The sequence below is a fragment of the Dipteris shenzhenensis genome, chromosome 12, assembly GCF_047967505.1.
Source record: "Dipteris shenzhenensis isolate YYH24624 ecotype China chromosome 12, Dip_SZ_1.0, whole genome shotgun sequence".
NCBI classification, from domain to species: domain Eukaryota; kingdom Viridiplantae; phylum Streptophyta; class Polypodiopsida; order Gleicheniales; family Dipteridaceae; genus Dipteris; species Dipteris shenzhenensis.
In genome coordinates, this window is record NC_141607.1 from 16,374,677 (window position 1) to 16,393,132 (window position 18,456).

The 18,456-nt window shown below is 49.7% G+C and overlaps 1 protein-coding gene across 1 annotated transcript in view; it reads left to right on the plus strand.

Annotated features, from left to right (window-relative positions):
* Window positions 1-18,456, plus strand: part of LOC147895889 (hydroxyacylglutathione hydrolase 2, mitochondrial-like) — a 54,602-nt gene that overhangs the window by 13,510 nt on the left and 22,636 nt on the right. The window contains exon 4 of the mRNA XM_087382424.1: window positions 12,792-12,915. Within this exon, the coding sequence (XP_087238550.1) occupies window positions 12,792-12,915 (124 nt within the window). The remainder of the gene's footprint in view (window positions 1-12,791; window positions 12,916-18,456) is intronic.

Sequence of the window (18,456 nt, forward strand, 5' to 3'; positions counted from 1 at the left end):
CATAAACAGCCCTGTGTACACAGTAACAACACAGATCCCAACGTACAAACACTGAAGAGAAAATCTTTTGAGCACTGTCAACGATGGACAGTTAGGGACCGAGTAAACTCGATGCGCAATGGCCAAGCGTGGCTCAACTGAGATTTTTCAAGGTGTCGTACACAAAATGTGACCTGCAGAAATGTCACTGAATACACTGCGGAAACAAGACCAATGTGGGCTCCCTGGCTCCACACTGCCTCAAGGCATACACTGCATAAACTTCCAGGCAAAAGCCCTTTGAAAATGTCACCCAAAAGCTGAGATTTGCACTCAGCAAAAGCATAAAAGCCCTCTGCAAAATCAAGGCATTACCTTCCCGAAACAAGATAACTGTGCAACCACCACACACTGTGGTACTAGTCACCTCAAGCACGAGGGACAGGAGGGTACTTGCTGTACCTTCAACACACAGTTTTAAGAACTGAACAGCCGGGAATGCTCTCTCTTTTTCTTCTTTCCCCAAAGAAAAACTGCTGTACTTTCTGTATTTGTGTACTTGTGCAGGGTACCACTGTACTTGCTGTACCTGTGTAGGGTACAGATCCAAAACTGTTGTACTTTTTGTACCTGTGTACTTGTGCAGGGTACCACTGTACCTGTGCAGGGTACAGATCCAAAACAAAATTTCGAAATGCACTTGCCTGACGCAGCTCGTACGGCGGCGTCCGTACAGTATGGACGCCTGTACGGTGTCCGTACGGCAGTACGGACGGCCGTACGTCCGTACATGAGCTCCCTGCGTGCGCGCCTGCGCGCCGCCCTGCTCGATGCCCTGAGGCTGCCCCGTACAGCTTCTCCCGACGCTGCCCAGCTGCAGTCCGCGCTGCTGCTCGTGCTGCCCGCGCGTGCACTTGCGCACCGCCTCTCTGCCCGCGATGCCCAGCTCCACCCGCGCTGCCTGCACGCTGCTCCGATGTGAGCTCGCTGCTGCTGCTGTTGAGGGCACGAGGCCCGAGGGGATAGGGAGGGGTAGAGGTAGGCAGGAGTGGAGAGGGAGAGGGAGAGATGAAGGCTCTGATACCAGTTGAGAGGGAAAGAATGAGGGAGAAGTACAACGGGGAGAGAGTGAGAGAGAGGGGTGACACAAAAGATGTGGGTGTGAAGTGATGAGCCACACCACAAACTCATAGGTTTTATTAGGATTAGGTTTTTCACCCTATGACTGTCTTAAGACAGTCATAGGTGTCATATCTTTAATAAAGGGGTGGCAATGTGCCTTTACCCCAACATCACTCTCGTGATGATTCTATCTTGTTACTTGTGGTTGATCTAGACGAGGTTCGGATGTTCCTAGTCTTTGCAGATAGACGAGCCCGTCACATCTTATGGGCATGTATTGGACATGGGTAGGATGCATGATCTTATCATCTATAATGACCTGGATAGTTGGCCCTCAGGTGGTTTCACTTGTTTCCCCCATGGGGGGGGGGGGTTGCAGTGTAATTGACTATCTTATCAGATCTCCTACCTCCACTTTATTTATCACGGATTTCTCCATACCACCTCCACCTCCACCTCCACCTCCAGGAGAGAACTGCAGCTATTTTTTTAAAGTATACCACCCCATGGTTTACGACACACTACTTACCATGGCATACACTTTGATCACAACCTAAAACCCGAGTACTCCGCATGGCTGTCCACTCTACTTGCATACATCAACCACATACTGCTTCTAGAGGATTGAGCCGCCTTGATTACATGCTCTCTCCATGAGGCTGTCCTATACATTTTTTCACACCACCAATTCCACTCACCCGCTGCCTCTTGGCTCAGTGTTTTGTAATCGATGGTATGATGACGAGTGTAATGCTTTACACCGGCAACTCCAATTCAAGGCTAAGCATCATCTTCTAAGTGAGGCAGATACGATACACGAGTATCGCAGTATAATATTCTAGAAGAAGTAGGCATTCGCTCGCCAGAATGAGGAGGAGTTAATAAACATTTTTTTTGTAACAACTCTAAAGACTTTTGTTCATTATTACCAATCGTGTTCGGCCTTTATATAGATGAGATTCCAATGTTCATTGGGAGTCTAGGGGGGACTGGCTGCTCTTTAGCCGGATCCTTACTCTAGATTCTCCTGTACGAAGAGGAGTAATCCTTGCTCTAGATTCTCCTATACGTAGATGATGTGATCTTACTCTCCTCCTCAACAAAGGGGCTCCAGCGACACTTGGATGAATTTCATAATTTATGCAAGCATACTTGTAGTGGTTAAAGGCATGAGCATTGAATGTGCCAATACAAGACAATTCACACTAGTAGCTCCCCATCATATTGGCAAGGAGGTGCTTGGCACATGGAGATTTTGTAGGCCCCAAAGTCAACAACTGGTCAATCGTATCAAGTCATCCAATGAGGTTGTGAAAAGTCAAATATAGGTTTATGGGAATCCCTTGACCCATCTATTGGTTAACAATCTGATAGACCATATCCGTCTATTTGTAAATGGCCTTGGCTTGTCAGAATGTGGTGCCACCCTCTATATGAAGGCCCCTCGGGGTAGGAAAAGAACAAAGGGCTCCAACAACACTTGGATGCACTTCATACTTTTTGCAAGACACATGACTTGAAGGTCAACCTTAGTAAGAGAAAGGTCATGATTCTCAACACATCCTAAGCAACCATGCACAAAGAGCACTTCACAAGTAAGCCTTCAATCCTACATCAGATAGTCTTGACTGAGTTTGGAGCATGACCTATCCTCATCCATGGCTTTGGCAGCCAAGAGTGACCAAAGGTGTTGGTATGCACGTACAAGAAGATGGTATAACACATTACCCCCCTTCCAGCACAGCCCCCTTTATCCCGCTCACATGTCATCATGACGTAAACCAGGTTATCTGAGAGGATCTCTTATAGTTACACACATTTACCCACTGTTCGATAAATCCTTGGGGATAAGTCATTCAGTCAAAAGTTAGACTTTGTTGGTCACTAAGGTGATGTGGAGTTGGTGCTTTGGAGTGTGGATTCACTCTAGCCTCAACTAAATTGAGGGGAACTTCTTATTCTCAATTCGTGTGGGGCTTTGGACTGAGCACCAAGGAAAGGAATATTGAGTACCGATCCTAAATGAACTATGGAGTTCTCTCTATATGCTCTGCCTGGTGTTGGCAGGTGTATCATAAGTATAGGTAACCCTGCATTAATATGTCATAAATGCTGGAGCCAATTTTCATAGAAATATAAAAGAGTCTACTTGGTGTGAGTGAACTCGGTGGATATGAATGTGGCTAAGGTTACTCCTATAAGAGTAAACTTTGTAGACAAGTATACTCACGTCAGAAATAGGCACTGAGTGAATCTTGTGTTAGGAATGGACATTGGAAGCCAAACTGTGCATTTGGCTGAGTTTCCACCCGTTCTTCTTTCTGATGGCCATGGTATTTTGGCTATGGACAGCTCTGGACAGCCCTATTATTATTTGGAAAGATTTTCTAGAATGTAGCAATGGATTCACTATTTCACAAGTCCAAGATGGAATCGTTTAGACCTTAATTTTAACTGTGAATCCTACCAAGGCTATGTTTGTGATGATCCTTATAGGTCTTCCGGATGGATGGTCTGTAGTGGTATGGGACACTACAGTTTCTATTGATGGATGTATTGAAATTCCTTACTGATAGGAATTAAAACTAATACCAAGGGGCTCTTAATTTCAATTAATGGTATATGGTTTAATATCTTCTAGGTGGATTGGTATCTAGCTAAAGAACAAATGTTCTTTAAGGTTATTTGGCCAGTGTTTAGTAAAGCTGACCACTTTACTGTGGCCAATGTAATTATGAAAGAAGTTATGGTTGAGAGTTTTGTTTGCTTGATACTTCATAATATCGTAGTCTGCCTTTTGGCAAGAGTCTTGTGAAGAGACATACCCTTGGATTTGGGGTAATGTGACAAGTGGTTTACTGATAGTCATGGATTTTTAGTAAGGTTCTCACTATTGTTTTATTTATCTTTCTGTTAATAAAGTTAGTAAGAGTGTAATAATAGGTTTCTGAATGTGCCAAGTGCATAATGGACAAGGGAAGTATAGTTTGGTGAACTATGGCTTGACATTAAAAGATTACAATACAGATAGTGTTAAGTCAAACCTAGATAGACTGATATTGTTTGACAGAAAATTGTTATGATTCTGAGACAAATAAGAATCAGGATATTCAACAGGATATTAACAGAAGATTCTTATGATTCTGAGATGAATCAGAATAAGGATATTCAATAGGATGTTGAATGTCGCCTTCTCAATCTTTAGATGAGAATTGAGTAAGCGAGCCATAATCAATTTTTGAGTTCACTCAGAGGATTCTAGATGGATACTTCTTTTTTTTCCCGAAAAAACAGTGCTAATTATATTACTTCGAGAACAAGATACAAGAGGTCAGCTTATAGCTGACGGGCTGCGTTCACAAACCGGACGCAGCCCTAAAAGGTAGCATAATAAATCATACTCTCACGGAGGGATATGCTGAGTGTGAATGAACAGCCATCGGGGTGGTGAGTAGTGCCACCGAAGGCCCTGCGTAGTCTGCTCGAAGAAGAGGCCCTGTGTGTCCCAAGCCCGGAGGAAGCGTCTCCGCTTCTCCTGACCAGCCCGGGAGTCTCCCTGAATCTGGTCCCACTGGCCTCTGAGGGTATGAATAATCTCACTCCAAATCTCCGCCATGATCTGGGCAGTCGATAAGGAGGTGCCACCGAGGATCTGCGCGCAGCGCGAGGTCCAGATGTGCCATCCTGTAATGCTGCTGATAATCTCCTAGACTGGCTGCCTCTCCCGAACTCCTGTATCAGCCTCTGCTAGGTGCTGTGGGATACCCTCGAGCGGCCCCCACGTCCCCTGTGTGATAAGGAAAGTGGGGTCCTGCTGGCATGCCTCGAATAAGTGATGAAGACCAGGTGCGGTGCTGCACCAACAGAACGCGCCCCAAGTGATCAATCCTAGCTCTGGTGCTGCGCGAGTAAGAAGCCCGAAAGTCCACCTCCACACTTCCTGGGCGCGAGTGCAGCTCCACAGGCAGTGTTTTGGTGACTCCTCATCCGCATGGCAAATCTGACAGCATCCGTCCTGGCCTATCTGCCTCAACCAGCTCCCCACTGGAAGACCTTTGTGGGCAAGAAGCCACAGGAAGTATGAGATCTTCCGCGGCCGCCAGCTCTCCCACAAGGCCTTCCAGAATGCCTGCAAAAAGAACCTGGAAATACCCTGCGCGTACCAGCTGGGTCGCTGGGTGGGGGGGCGGCTCTGCATCCTCCCGAGAACTCGCTTGCCCAGAGTCGTGCTGTAGGCGAAGAAGGAAGTCGGCCCCTGTCCTGTCACAATCTCTGGCCACCACCACTCTCCTGGGTCCCAATCAAGCTCTGACAAGGCCCGCCCCTCCCAGAGCCAAAGACGCCAAAGCTGCAACTGGTCCTGCTCGATACTAGGATCGGTACGCCAGACCTTCCCCAAAAGGCCTACGACCCTAACCCTCTGCCACGGGAGTAGGGGGTCGATGAGCGCATCCTCTCTCCTGAGTCGTCCATCCCCTGAAACCGCGAAGAAGGAGATAGAGGAGTCATCCATACGTCCTGCGACCACCAGTGGGATGCCACGGGGGGTGAACTGTCCCAGCCAGTGGGTGTCACCAGGCATGAGGACCTGAGGCTCAGGTGGAACCAACCAAGCAGCTGGGATCGCACCGTCGATCTCCGTGCGTCTCGCCTGGACTCCACGTGCACCTCCAGCTGCGTCTGCAAGATCAGCCATCTCCAGATGTCTGTACGTATCCCTCCAAACTCGAAGGGACCGGGCTGGCCCCCTCATCTAGCCGTCCCACCTGATATGTGATCTCTCCCCCAACTGAAGGCCCTCGGCATCTCTGACCTGACCATTCCAGACGAGCGGCTGGCGATCGATCTCCTCCTGACAGCTGGGAGGGGACTGAATGAGACTGAGACGGAGCCACCTCCAAACCATGAGGAGGCTACGAACGAGTGGGGAACGGGGCTGAGTGAGCGGGGCGGAAGTGAAGATCCACCTGAGGGACGGTAGCCACTCTCCACCTCGGCGCGGGACACAAGAGCCGACTCCCTGCTGAAGTAACATCTTCCACGTCTGCCCCCCCGGGGTCAAACCGGATGACAAGCTTGCCTAACAAGGCCTGACTCTGAAGCTCTGGATCGATAACCCCCAGGCCACCCTCAGCCTGCGGAAGAATGACTGTCTGCCAAGCAACCCTGGCTCTGGTATCTCTAAGACCATCCTCCCCAGACCAAAGGAAGTTCCGAACCAACCTCCTGAGCTGTGCCACGCTAGATCTCGAGAAGCACCAGCAGGAAGCCACATACCAAGCCGTGGCTAGGAGGACCTGGTTAACTACCAGGGCACGACCTGCAAGAGACAGCTTAGCAGTGCTCCAGAAAGCCAGCTTCCGTCGGATGGAGTCTAGCACCGGGAGAAACTGCTGAGCTGGCGTGATGTCTAGGCCTACCTGGAAGCCAAGGTATCTAGCTGTCTGTCCCCGTGGAATCCATCTGAAACCCAAAAATCGCCCCCACTGAGAACACGACCCAGGGTCTGTGAGAAAACCAACTGATTTGTTCCAGTTGATTTTCGCACCAGCGGCCGAGCAGAAGACCTCCAGGGCCATCCGCACCCTCTCTAGCATCCTCTCATCGTCCTGGACATAAAGGGCTGTATCATCTGCGTACTCTGAGTCCAAAAGCTCCGTGTCCTCCCGGAGTGGAAGGCGAACACCCCTGATCCCGGTAGACCTCGCCCGAAGGTAGTAAGTCATGGCCTCGGCGAAGAAAAGAAACAGGTAAGGAGCAAGGGGGCAGCCCTGACGCACTGATCTCTCCAAGCTAAAGCGCTCACCCATCCTGCCTCCAATGATGACCCTGCTAGACGCTATCCTGTACAAAGCTGAGATACCCTGAATCCAGCCTGTCGGGAAACCTAGCCGCTCCAGAGTCCCCTCCAAAAAGGACCAGTCCACGCGATCGTAGGCCTTCTCGAAGTCGAGAAGTAGAATGGCAAGGTGTGATCCACTGTGCTGAGCCCACTCCGCCGCCTCTGAAAAGGTGAAGACATTATCCAGGATACTGCGATCCTGGACAAAGCCTGTCTGAGTGTCATGAATGAGGTCTGGGAGTAGAGGCCGAACTCTGGCACTGATCATCTTGGCGAGGATTTTGTAGGCGGTGGTAAGGAGAGTGATCGGACGCCACTGGCGGATCTCCTGTCTATCTCGTCCCTTCGGGATGAGGCAAATCAGTCCCGAAGAGAGGCTCTCTGGCATCTGACCGCTACTGAAAATCCCCTGCAGAGCTGCAAGGAGGGGCTGATGGATCTACTCCCAGAAGGAGGTGAAGAATGCTCGGGGTAGCCCATCCTCTCCTGGGCATTTCTGTCCGTCGATAGCCATCAAGGCCTCCAGCATCTCATCCGAGGTAAACGGCGCCAACAACGTCGCCTGCATGCTAGGCTGGACCAGGGATGGAATGTGCCTCCACACCTCCTCACGGGCACGACTAGCACGAGGGGCAAGCGGCTCCTGCTGGAAGAGGGTCCTGTAGAAGTCAGTGGCCAACCCCAGGACCTCCCCCGGATCCATAACGATGTGACCATCCGCTGTCCTGAGACTCCGAAGCTGATCACCTGCAGCTCTCTGGCCATGCGTCCTGAAGAACTCTCTGCACATCCGGTCACCCTTCCGGGCCCAGAAGGAGAGAGAGGCGTGATAGGAAAACTCTGAGCGGCGCTGGAGTGTCTCCTCCAGGAGGGCTCTGGCTCGAAGGGCCTGGATCCGAAGCTCCTCCGAGCCCGGGGAAGCCTGCTGGAGTCGCTGAATGGAGGCGAGGTCCCTTTGAAGAGCTCTCTCTCTACTCCACCAATCTTGTCGAACCTGTAGGGCTGCTAGCTGGCAGATCTGGCTGGACTCCTGCAGAGCCTGCGCAACTGAGTCCACCAAATCCATGCACTCCCCCCAGTCTCTGTCCCAAAGACTGCAAATACTGCTGCGCACGTCCTCCCTCGAGAAAATGGAGTCGGGAATCCTGCATGACCGGGGGGGAAGGGTCTGGGCTGCCAAATCTAATGAAAGGAGCACCGGCGCATGGTCGGAAAGTGTCGTCCCTGGAACTATACCCGCCTGACCGCCTCTAATGATGGCCCAATCACTGACATAAAATCTATCAAGCCTCTCCAGGAGTCTGCCTCCTTCCTTGCGGAAGCCCCAAGAGAAGTCCAGGCTCACGTGCCAACGCCGGAAGGATGGGTCTCTCCAACTGTCCCTACCACCTGTCGCGAAGATGAAAGAGTCCCAAGCTGACTGCTCTGCCTGAGCCATACCTGTGAACTCCGGACCTCTGCCCTGCTGGTCCTCCAAGGTCTCCAGATTGTTGAAGTCACCTCCAACAATCGAGGAATCCATGTCTGGAAGAATCCCTGTAAGTGTCCTCCAGAAGGTGGCTCTGCATCGGAGGTCTGTAGGAGCATAAATGTTGAGGATTCCAATTTTGGATCCCTCCAAATCCAGGCCTACCCAAAGGGCTCGGCCTGGGATCAACGTGCCATGACCGAAAACTCCCTGGGCTAACTGCTCGCACACGGAGGTACAGACACCCCCACTCCTCCCCTGTGCGCCGATCGAGGGCTCCCAGTAAGTGTAGGAACGTCCAGGGAGAACCTTCCCGCAGCTACGGGAATGAGCCGCAGAGAGCTTGTGCTCTTGGAGCAGAAGTACATCCAAACGACCAATCACTGCAGGCTGAAGTTCCTGTCGCAAAATGAGCTTCCTGGGACCACGGGTGCCAGAAGAGTGAAACCCGTTCACATTCCAGGATACGAGGTGTAGGCTCATGGAGAGGGATGGGGGGCTGCGAACAACTGTCTGCTCGCGGTCGAAGTCGATGAAGAATCAGACATGTCGGAGTGGAGGCGCTGCCGCTTATGAGAAGGTTTGGAGGGGGAGACGGGGTCGTCCTGCCCGTTCTTCAACACCTTCAGCAAAGGCGAGAGGCCTTTGGTGCCATGAACAAATGCTTTCTCGAGCCAGCTCGAGATCTCTGAAGTGGTCATCCCATAGAAGGTTCGGAGTTTCTGATGGGACCAAGCTCTGACATCCTGGGGGAGAGGCCATGACAGGGGAGGTCTGAGGATCACAATCAGTCGGAAGCGTTTGGCGGCGCAACGCCACCGCAGGCGCACATCGCCCTCGGACCACTGAGTCTCGAGGAGCTGCCCACCGGACGGGCCTATCCAGGAACAGACCTGGGCGTGTGTCTGCTCTCTGAGCGCCTCCCAAACCGAGTCGTCTGTCCAGGTCTCGATGCCATCGCTGAGGAACGTGAAGGCGAAGCTAGGGCCATCCCTAGGGGCCAAGGCGACAATCTTCCCATCCGCCCCTTTGCGGAGCAGGAAGATACTGATGTCGAGATAAGCCGGGAAGGTCCCAAGGTCGGCCACGTCCAAGTAGTCCCAGGGGCCAGATCTGTAAAAGTCTCGAGGAAGCTCTCTCTCCTGAAGCTGAGACCCATCAGAGTCTGCCACTGAGGGGCTAGCGGCCATGGAAGCTTGCTCCAGTGGTGGTGTAGACTCCGGGTGTCCTGCCAACGGGGGGGGGAGGGGGAGGAGGCTGAGGGGTAGGCGACTCGGACTCCACGGAGGCGACTGGCGGAGAAGGTGGAGGAGGCGGAGCGGGGGCTGCCCTCGGCTGGGAAGCCGAAGGTGCAGCTAACACTATAGGGGAGTCGAGGGGAACGGAGGGAGGGGGGGGATGGGGATGCCTCTGGAACTGGGGCTGAGAGGGAGGAGGAGGAGACTGAGGAGGAAGAGACGGGGGCTGAGGCTGCGGGTCGGGCGAAGGGAGGGGAAACTGGAGAAGGGGCTGGGACTGAGTGGAAAGGGGCGGGGGAGCGGGAGAGAGGGGGATCTGAGGCTGTGAAGGGCGGGCTGCCGTCGAAGAAGCTCTCCCAGATCCCTGGGGCGGCTGCCTGTCAGGTCTCTGGGGTGCTGCTGCAGGAAGGGTAACCTCTGCCTCCTTGCCTTTATCCGAGATCTTCTTGTTCTTTCCTCTTTTCCTTCTAACCTCGGTCCAACCACCCACTAACTCTGGACCGGGCTCCGACTGCCTCGGCTCCTCCTGACGTGGCTGTCCGGGGGGGGCGGGGGCGGAGGGGGCGGGGGCGGGGGGGTCGAGGTGAGCTGGCGAAGCGTGGACAAGCAGCTGCCAAGTGCCCAAAGCCGTGGCACCTCAGGCACTGACCTGGTTGTCCGGTGACTATCATGCTCTGGGTGATGCTGCCGGCATCTGTCACAATCTCGATCACTGCAGGGAGAGTTGCAGGATCTGCCACAGCCACACGGACTCGGGGGGCTCCTGCCGTGGTCACCGCGTCGGCGAAAGTGTCGTGCATAACCCAGCCAAAATGGGAGCCCAAGTCCCTGACAATCGGCCGCAGCTCAGCAGCAAGACCTGGAAAAACTAGTGTCACTGGGTGGCGAGGTATACGGAACCGAACATCAAAATCTGCTGCGCCAAATCCACGGTACCACGGAACTATCATGATAATCTTTCCATCCACCGATGTGGGGGAACCGGCAATCAGGTTGCTCGCAGCTTTCTCATTGGAGAGTTTGAGCCAGAAGATGCCCCTTCCCATAAGGGCCACCTCCTCAATATGGCCATCCTTTAGCAGGAGAGTGGACTGGAGCCAGTCCCTGATGGCTGATCTGGAGGGAGAGTGTCCAATGACTCTACCGTAAACAGAGGTACGGGCAAAGTCAATGGCAACCTCCTGAACACGAGATGATTGTTGCTCTGTCAGGATAACACGGTAGGCATCTGGAGAGGGAGGGTCCGACTGGGCCTCCGGATCCGGGCAGGGGGCCGCCATACCGCCAAGACTAACTGCAAGCTTCCGATGAGGAATAGGCTGCCACCCCAAAAGGGAGGCGAAGCGGGAGGGTGGCGCCTGGGTGTGGAGAGGACGGTTGCGGAGGCGGAGGGTGGAGGCGGGGTGGAGAAGTGGAGCAGAAGGGCGGGCGAGGCGAAGTGAGGGGGCGGGGGGGTCGGGGCGGGGCGGGGTGAAAGGTGCGGGGAAGGCGGGGGGCGCGGAAGGGCGGGGGGGCGGGGTTGGTGTGGCGGGGGCGGATGGGTGAAGCGGTGGGCGAGGGAGCGGAATGGAGGCGGGGGGGGCGGAATGGGGCGGGTGGAGCGGAATGGAGGCGGGGGGGAGCGGAATGGAGGCGGGGGGGGCGGAATGGGGGCAGCGGAGGCGCGGGGGGCGGGGGGGAGCGGGATGGGAGGCGGGTGAGCGAGGGGGTCGGGCGGGAGAGGCGGAGCGGCGAGAGGGGGGGGTGAGGTGAAGCGAGGGGGGGGTGGGATGAAACGAGGGAAGGGGGGGGGAGTGGAAGCGAGGGGGGCGGCGAGGAGAGGCGAGGTGGAGGGGCGAGATGGAGAGGCGAGGCGGCGAAGGAGAGGCGGCGGGTGAGGGGGAGGGCGGGCGGGGGGCGAGGGCGGAGAGGCAGGGGGCGGGGGTGGTCGCGGCGAGGGGGGGGGCTAGGGAGGGGAGGTAGAGCTAGCGGTGGGGGGGAGGGAAGCTCGCAGGAGCGTTTTTCACTGATGTATGAGTACACAATAAGGGTCTTAGATATCTAGATGGATACTTCTCAATTGACCTTGTATCGTAATTATATAGATTCCAAGTTCATTACAAACACTACATTACAGATACTAGTATTGGAATCTGATTTTGGATGGTAAGTATAGCCTAAGAGTCATTGTTGCATGGCGAAGAGAGCAGGAGATTCTTTCTCACTCCTTGTGGAGCCGCCTTTCAGCGCAGGGGATTTGAACATGTTTGCTCAAGATAATATTGGGTAGCCTGGCTGATGGTGAGGTGGCACACCTTTTGGTTTCTCCTGCCTTCTTGGTAAGTGGGGAGACAATTATATACCAGAAGATTTGTGATGCCACTCCAACATGTGGCCTTCACGTTTGCAGAGGATAGTGTTTTGGAGACCTTTCCAACATCATAGCCTGGGACATATGGGTAGCACATTGTAGGCTCGTGCTGTGGGGAAGCAGATACAACCTGCAGCCACTCTCACCAATATATGACTGGACAGTATATGTAACTTGTGTGGAATTTGGGAGCAAGGTACAGAGGGTTCCAGGAAGACCATCGTGAGTATTGTGAGCTTTTCTGCAAGGCCTGGCCTGTAGGTATCTTCTATATTTCCACAGATCAAGAAATTACTTTGGTTATATAGCCCACCACACTTGTTGTTCACACCACTCCAGCCTACCATAGGTAGTGTGCAGGCATTCAAGGCCTTCCTTGCTACGTTTACAGGATTTTATAGAAAACCTATTGCTTTCATTTACATTTCATTGGTTTATAGTAGAATCCATCCATGCATTTTTTTCCAGTCTCAAAGGTTTTACAAAGCTGAAAAATAGTAAGACCCATACAGTGCCACAGCATCCTGATGTGGATCTGCATCATATAGAACACTAAGGGTTAGGTTGACACATATATTTCCGTCGTTTTCATTTGGGGTCATGGGATCTTGCCTGAAATGGGTGCCAGACAAAATGTGATAATTCTACCACTTTGTACATCTTTTGAAGCAGAACATTTTCCTTTATAATATAATGAGGGACGCAAAATGTTCCCTTGCAAAAGAAGCTTATTTCTGAATTTTATATTTCTTTCCCTCTGAAACTTCCATGAATTTTCTGACATGCAAGCAGGTCATTGGACCCTATGCCGACAAAGCTAGAATTCCTGGAATTGACGTTGCACTGCAGGATGGTGATACATGGATGTTTGGTAATCATAAAATGCTGGTGCTAGATACACCTGGTCACACACGAGGTGAGATATTCAACTTGATGACTTGATGATTTTTTGATTGCTTGCATTCTTTGATTGCTCTTTCTACAGCTGGTTTTCATTGAGAATAACGATGGAAGAACCAGAGAAATCTACTCACACTGGTAGAATCTGTGCTCATACTGGTCTTGCTGACTTCTGATAGCTATTTGATATATGCCATCAAATCTTCTCTCATTTGCAAGTAATGGACTGATATACTTATGCCTTAAGTGCTGTCTTGTTAGCAAATGTTACTGTCCAGACTCTTCATCTGTTAGCGTCCTATGCCTTGACCACTAATGCCTCAAGTTTTTGGACCCATTGTTGCCATGTGATAGGAAAAGCTGTAAAGTTTGCAGTGTTGAGAAGGAGGCGAGATCTTCAACTTGATGACTTCATGTGTTTTGATTCTTTTTTCTACAGCTGCTTTTTTAGTGAGGATAACAATGGAAGTAAAACTAGGAACGCTACTCACACTCGTAGAATGTCTAGTCATAATAGTTGATTGCCATGTCAAGATCCTGGCTAACTTATGATAGTGTGCTGTTAGAGTCGTGCTATAGGGGAAGCGTAATTTTCAGTTAAATTGCTTAATAGACTTAGAATTTCAAATAGCGATTAAACAGGAATTAACAATTACACACATATCATTCAAAAATTACACAGGAGATAGGATAGAGAAAAGAAAAAGACACCAGCACCCCGATGATACACCCCCTACTTGGGCTAGTCCTAGGTATATTTCTTTATTCCAATGATGCAAGGCTTTAACGACAAAAGTAATCCAGATCCTCAGACAGGACCCAAGAAAACCTAAAAGTTGTATAGCATATACATTAGGAACATTACAACGGTTGCCCACCCCAAGTGACGAAATATAAAGTATGAGAACCCTAACTATTAAAAAGTAGCCACTGGCCGTCCCTAAAGATGTCAGATAAAGAAAGGCCCAAATATTCTCCAAGGAGAGTCAATCTCAGCTAAAAACAAGGCTAAGATCTAACGTCTATAGAAAACAAAAAAAGTCACGTTAGCAATTCTAGTTAGAAATTCGCTCAGCCCCCATTCATACCAGCCCCATTTCCATCTCTTCAGGTGCATGTGATTCCATCCTACACATAGTCACATGAAAACCTGTTTCGTCTTGTTCGAAACCTCGAAATGCGAAACAGACAAAATGTTTTGAAAAAGGACGAAATGTTCTCAATGAAACCTTTGTTTCGCCCAAATCAAAGCACACATTTTTGCCCCGTTTCTTCTAGACTCCAATGTATTGTCTTTTGAATTTCCTTTTTAGTGTCTTGACTTGTATTTCTCTTTGTTCAATCTAACTCAAATATAACATACCTTTTTGTCCCTATAAGGGTGTACATTAAGTATCAATTCGAAACCTATCCGTTCATCCAAAAAGTTGAAACGAACCGAAACTAAACTTGTCGAAACGACGAAACGATGAAATAGATGAAAGGTTTCTTGTGACTATGATTTGACACCTAGGAGTCTCTCGAACTAGAGGTCCATCGCTTATATACATGTGAGATGGAGCTGGTCCACACAAGAGTAGGCTCGTTTCGCACAGGAGCAAGCTCACACCACAGGTGTCATATAGAGTCTAGGAGAGGATATATCCTAGCTCCTTAAGGAGACGATGACTTTAGCAATGGCCCCGATTAGTGTACGAGTGGTAGATGACTAGATAGCCACCATGCTGTCGGCTATTGCAGAGACATCCAGGTGGGTGGCCACCATCCTGGAACAGTAGCAAAGAGCCGATAAGGCTCTCAATATCAGAGTTTAAGGAATCCCTCATATAGCTACCACACCCATTGATGATGCGACCAGTTTCGTGTAATCCACCCTATGGGTCCCAAAGCATGGGATTGAGGGGGCTTGGCATGTAGAGAGAATCCCAGTGAGAGTAGCCTCTTGTTAGTCGCTTGAAGGATGCATAGGCTCATCTTGTAGCATTGCAGAGATATCCATGGATGAGGACCTCATAATCCTACAGGTGGAGAGGTGTACCTTGAAACAACAGTGGGACGTGGCTTGCAAGGAGGGGAGGTGGGTAGTGGTTCGTGATGGGCGACTCCTTATAGGCCCCTGTCTGGCATCTAGTGGCTCCTCTACATAAGGGAGCGGGGTCTATGAGACTCAAAGCATTGAGACCCTGTCGTCCACTATTTGGAACTGCAATGATACCTTATGGTAAGAGACATGGAATTTCTTAGAGTCTTACATAGGACAAGACATAGCCTTGTACATAGAGCCTAGAGCGCCCTTTACCGGTGGTCAATGGATACACATGAGAGACAACATACACGGATGAGGCGAGGGGGACATGTGGAGAATGGTGATTAGGAGGAGTGGTAGCACTATACAGATCATTACTCATTCGGGCGATCTCCTTTGGATGTGGGACAAACACTCTAGATTTCAATGGATTTGGATCCGACGTACCTCTTGATAGGACCTATTCATTGCAGATGCTACTTCCTCCTTGGGACATCTCATTTTGCTACAGACCTGTGAGAGGAGGCCGAGCATCACCGGTACACAATTCTCTATACCTGGACATCATGGATTACTTGAGTTGCAAGTAACTTCTTCTTGTTGGGGCTTTCAACGCGAGGACATGCACGCGCTAGTTATGACTTTTGGATTTTTGCGATAGTTCTATCTTACTTCCAGATGTTGATTTAGATGAGGCAAGTGTGTCACGAATTTTCATAGACAGGCGAGCCCTAGTTACATCATATGGGAATGCATTCTTGGACATGGAAAGAATACATGATCTTATCATCTATAATGGTTTAGATTGATGCCCTTCTCAAGGGGATTCACTTGTTTTCCACACCGGGGAGGCCAACATAGTTGACTACCTCATGGGATCCCCTGCCTTCACCTCACATGTCTCCGATTTCTCTTTCTCAGCACCTCCTCAAGAAGTGATCACACTTATGTCTTTTTAGTATATCCATCCCTCTCCTCATGACATAGTCCATGACGCTGCCCACTCACGCCACTTATCATAGTATACACTTTCACCATAGTCTCTCACCCAAATGTCTTTCAACATACTCACATATACCGCTCCTAGAGGACTGGGCTGCTTTGATCACTTGCTTGCTCCACGAGGCTGCCCTTCACACCTTCACACACACCGCTCATTCCACTCGCCTACCACCTTTTGGCTTTGTACCCTGTAATAGCTAGTACGATGATCAGTGTAAGGCTCTCCGCTGCCAACACAGATTCGAGACCAAGCATAACCTTCTGAGTGAGCCAAAGACGAGCGCAAGTATTGCCGTCTTGTTCGCCAGAAGAAGTGGGATTTCCTTCGCCAGAACGAGGAGTTAATAAAATTTTTGTTTAGCAACAACTCTTAAGGACTCTGGCGGAAGCTCTTTGGTGGCGAGTCCCATCTCATAGACACCCATCTTAGATTGCATATGGAATAGATACTATGATCCCCATCTTAGCAAAGCTCTTTAATGAAGCAGTTTGTTTAGGCTTCCCTCACACATGGAATCTTAACACTCTCACTCCCACTCACAAGGCAAGGGACTCGGAAAACTATAGGACCATTATGATTGGGCATGCCATGTTCAAGCTTTATGCATCAGTACTCGACGTAGAGGTCAGCCGTTTACATAGATGTAGTGACTTAGGATTGAGGGATGGGCTGGAGTTTGACACAATCATGGGACTGGCATGCATGGCATAAATGTCCTATTCTATTGGGCCAAATTTGCCAAGGCCAATTCTGTGAAAGGGAAAGGTAAAGCATCCAAGTAGGAGGGTGAGGCTTCTACCTCCTCATTCCAGGAATCTATGGTGACTATTGAACCAAGAGTGAATGCTATCCATAAGCCAACACTGGTGTATCGGTTTGTGAAATGAATAGAGAGTAAGGTATATCCAGCGTAGAAAATGGATAGAGAATGAAGGATTGTCTCCTCCATGTAGAGCTATCATACGATGAATAGAACATAAATAGAAGAGTTAGGAGAGAAGACTAATTCAACTAAGCAATTCTTCATTCGAAAATCATTCATGACCAATGTTTACCTACTTCAATAACACCTTTGGGCGAGAGAATCTTTTTACTACTAATCAGTTTGCTGAGGATATGTTACAAGTTATTGAGCAGTTATAAAAGAGATTCTAGCACCATCGTATTTAGAAGAGGATTTTGAGCAGAAGAGTTGAGATTACCAGTTAACTGGCACATGAAGAATGTCCTTCATGTGAGCATGAATTTTAGAAACATGGTGAGAGTGAGAGAGAGAGAGATACGCTAGGGAGTGAAAAAATGAAACTCAAAAGTAGACACCTTGGAAGGCTTTCATTCATTCATCAAGTATCAAATGACAAGTGAAGTACAGGCCTTTATAGGCTACACACTAACACACTAGCATCAAGTGCATATTGGATAAGTCCCATGGTGACACGTGGCACTCACATGACTCAAACATGAACAAGTACTAGATCTCCTAGTACAACTCACACATCACATCTCACACACGCTCTTTGGCTATGATATCCCCAACACCCCCCTTTAGAGCAAAGAGTGTGAGACCCAACACGCAAGGAGCAGACCGATCTGCCCTCCACCACAATACTGCAAAGAGCAAGTCCACACTTGTCACCCCCCGCTTACTCTGAACTGGGTGGTCATTACCATCATACCAAAGTAAAAGACAATACATTCATTTTTGGGGGACAATGTAGGGGAGAGTACCTCTTATTGACTCCAAATACATTCATTTTAGAGGGACAACTCAAGGCTGAGAACCTTTATTGACTTAACACAAAAACACGGCATATAGGGCCTAGAAAGCCCCCAATCCTTGTCATATGGGTCCTTAAGAGAGAGGCCGTGAACCTCAGCTGTGGTTGCATGTATCTCCTCAGAGGGCTCTTTAGATTCGGCCTGTTCTTCAGCAAGGAGATTGGCAATCTTATCTTCATCATCAGGTGTACTTTTCAAACTTGAAAGTTGTTGAGCAAGAGATTGAAACTTCGCTAGACTTGCCAAGGTTGATCTAAGGTCCTGTTGTGTGCAAAATGCCTAGAAAGCATCCAATTGTCTGTGTAAACCCTCATCCGAGCTTGAGATAAGCACTATGTCGTTTGCATATAACAAGATGGGGATCCAAGTATTAGTTAGGCTCCCCTCAAAACACCGAACTCGTTAAGGAAGTATGAGATCTCATCAATACATGCACATGCACATGCACATGAACATGGACATGTACATGTGTAAAAATATGCACATAGAGGTACACATGTTTATGTATATACATATAGAATGCGTGTATATAACATATGTTGTGCAAAGATAGATGATAAATCAGATACACAATTAATAAATGTAGCCCATTAAATAATGAAAATTTCTCGCTTCACTAAAGTTGTGATTTAATGATATTGTAAGGTGTCCTTTGTTGAGTTTGCTATTTGTGATAGATTCTTGGCCTTTGCTTGTAGAGAATGTAGAAATTCAACCATTTTACAGATTGATCGATGTTGAAATTCATG